Below are 2694 nucleotides of genomic sequence, written 5' to 3' on the forward strand. Positions count from 1 at the left end.
GTTCAGAGAGAGAGAGAATATATAGATTCTAAGAAAGATGGACCAGGGCCCAATTAAGAAAATGGAGAAGGTGGGAAGAGGCAACTATAGCAGCAGTGGGTGTCCTGCTTGCTCCCGCCTGGAGGAACACTGGTCCAAAGTGTCCCTCTTCTGTTGCAAGGATCCTGACCACTGGGGAACCACTGAGGGGCCAAGCAGCAAAGTACTGGGGAACAGACCCTGGTGGGCCAGGGAAAAGGAACAAAAATTTTTTTAAGCCAGGTGGAGCAAGACAAACAGGGAAAACCAGGACAAAGTGCCCATAGAAGTGGCTGCTCCAGCCAGCTATGGGAAGACCACTGGGCCTGGGGAGCTCTACATCTTCCAGAAGCTCCTCAGTTGTGAATTAGTTCTGGGGGCGGCAGAGTGGAAACAGGAAGGCTGAGGGGCTCTGCAGTCTGAGATAGCCTCTGTCTTACCCTTCCAAGACCTTGTTGATCCACTGGATCGCAGCTCTCTTCTCCATGTCAAGGTCTTCAGCAGTGACTCGATAACCTAGCTGGGGTGGTGGGGGCAAAATCAGTGGGCCATTTCGTCTCGAGGGCATCAGCAGAGGAATCTTGCGTTTCTGTTTCCGGGGTCTGGAGCTATCAGATGGCTGTGAGCAATATAAGTTTTGTTTCTCCTCTAAGGGGCCATCCACAACCTTTTCACGCTTGGTCTTCTTCTGTGGCTCCACTGAGGCTGAAGGGCTAGACTGACAGCCTTCCTCACTGGCTTTCTTTGAGAGCACACGAGGATGCAATGAGGCTGGGCCCAGGAGCCCCGCTGCACCTGGACCACTCTTCTGCAGCTGTGGGAAACCTCTAGTGGAGCTGTATGAACTGGAGATGGCACTTCGTTTGCTGCATGAGCTCAAAAAGTAGGTCTGGGATTTCCTAATCAGGATATCTTCAGAGCTCTTGGAACAGAAGTCTCTCTTCAGAGGCCCAGGCCCGGGCACAAAGGAAGAGAGGACCCCATTGGCCATCGGCCCTCTAAACACAGACTGCGCATTCCCACCGGGGTTCGAGCCACTTCTCTGTTCGTCCTGACTCTCGGGAGCTGAGTGTCCTTTCTTTTGCTTCATTAGCCCTTTCCTGCTCTCAGCCAGGGCTGTCAGGTCCTTCTCTTCCTTGGCTCTCAGTTGACTGCTTTCTTCGAGGGCCCTCACCAGGATCTCCTTTCCACAAAAGTTTGGGAGGTGAACAGACAGTGAAGACCACATACAGATGATTATCTGCTTCAGAGCCAAAAGGAGTGTCAGTTTGCCCTTAGCAGGTGCCATCTTCGGGATCACTGAGGTACAGAACATCTTGGAGCTGTAAGCAGACAGCAGTGGCTTCTGATGGCCACTCCGGGGCACCGAGGAAAAGACCCCCAGAAATAAACACCAGGCTTGCTGGATTGGATATTGCCACCGATGGGCTATGATAAACAGCCGACGGTGCCAACGACGACAGGGTGAAGCCACAGGATCCTCGTATGACAGCCTGCGAGCCAGGTCCAGGGTTGGGACCGCCGAGTGAAACCGGAAAGGGAGGGGAAAACGGCGGGCGGATTGCCCAGGCCCGAGGAGCTCGGGTCTCTCTGGCTGGTCCCCGCCTCGCAGAGCAGGTGACTGCTGGCGTCGGCAAGGCCGGCTGAGGTAACCAACCGCCCATGAGGCACAATACTGAACGGTCCGGTCCTTCAAATGGAGTCAGTGGCTCAGAGAGGTTTCCATTAGCTACTGACTGTTGGGCGTGCCGCCTGTGACGCGTTGTTGGAACGAGTGAGTGAATAAAGGGGGCGCGAGACCTGCGAGAGGCCTCGCCTGCTTCCGGACCGCTGCTGCGGGGCTCGGGTGTTGGCACGTGGAGGACCGGCTGCCTGGGGTGCAGCCGCCCTTCCCGCGGCCAGTCCCCAGCTTCTTCGCGGGAAAGTGACGGGCGGTGTTCCCCCAACCCGAACAGCTCCGGGCTCAGCAGCGCTCACTGTATGCTGGAGCTCTGGGGTCAGCACCGGATGCCCCAGGTGAAAGCCATTCAGAACCTGTGCTACCGAGATCCTGCGGGATGGCATAGCCACCCAGGCGTCTAGGGGGCAGGAGGACCACAGGAGGGAACCCACGGGATGCGGGAAGCCAGAGTGGATGTGCTGTCCCCCATCTTCCTCTCCTTCCCAGAGAATCTTACTTTCCAGGTGCCCCTTCTTGGCTCCTCATCCCCTTCCCTGGGAAGTAAGGTTTCCAAGACAGTTTATAATGACCAGAAGTCAGAACTTACAGGTAGAGAACTGGTATCTTTTTAGGCAGCTCTATGTCCAGGAGCTATGTTATCTGGGACCTAAAACTTGAATTCCTGTTTTGAAGGTCGTGCTTTACCTTCATCCTAATCTCTGTTTTCTGCCTCTTAGCAGATCCTGTAGGCCTTTGTGTCATTCCTTTTCATAAGTTTGTGTCTATGGGATGGGAGAAGGGACCTGGCAATTTAAATTTGAACTCAGAATTTGGCTCCCTCTAAATATTCTGACTGAAGTTAATATTTTTAGTTGAATGGTGAATACATTAGAATATTCAGACTATATAAAAATCTTTGATGTTTTAGTAATTACCCCCACTTCTTTGGTTTTATTTGTTTGTTTGTTTTGAAATCTTTTTGCCTTATTTTGAGTTGTTATCGCTTAGTGAATGAC

General features: G+C 53.0%; 1 protein-coding gene across 1 annotated transcript; it reads right to left on the reverse strand.

The window, feature by feature from the left end:
* Positions 1 to 454: 454 nt before the first annotated feature.
* Positions 455 to 2082, reverse strand: LOC112397421 (nuclear envelope pore membrane protein POM 121-like). The gene is made up of 2 exons (XM_024741616.1): positions 1756 to 2082; positions 455 to 1708 (listed from the first exon to the last, which is right to left on the reverse strand). The coding sequence occupies exons 1-2, from the start codon at positions 2080 to 2082 to the stop codon at positions 455 to 457; spliced, it is 1581 nt and encodes a 526-aa protein (XP_024597384.1).
* Between the last annotated feature and the right edge of the window lie 612 nt (positions 2083 to 2694).

This window comes from Neophocaena asiaeorientalis, unplaced genomic scaffold (genome assembly GCF_003031525.2).
Source record: "Neophocaena asiaeorientalis asiaeorientalis breed wild unplaced genomic scaffold, Neophocaena_asiaeorientalis_V1.1 scaffold1336, whole genome shotgun sequence".
NCBI lineage: Eukaryota > Metazoa > Chordata > Mammalia > Artiodactyla > Phocoenidae > Neophocaena > Neophocaena asiaeorientalis.

Bases quoted from the DNA above. Each gene is read 5' to 3' on its own strand.
- LOC112397421 (XM_024741616.1), bottom strand. From the start codon at position 2,082: ATGCCATCCCGCAGGATCTCGGTAGCACAGGTTCTGAATGGCTTTCAC. The intron at 1,709-1,755 runs GTCAGTAGCTAA...CTCCATTTGAAG, and splicing joins CACAGGCGGCACGCCCAACA to GACCGGACCGTTCAGTATTG.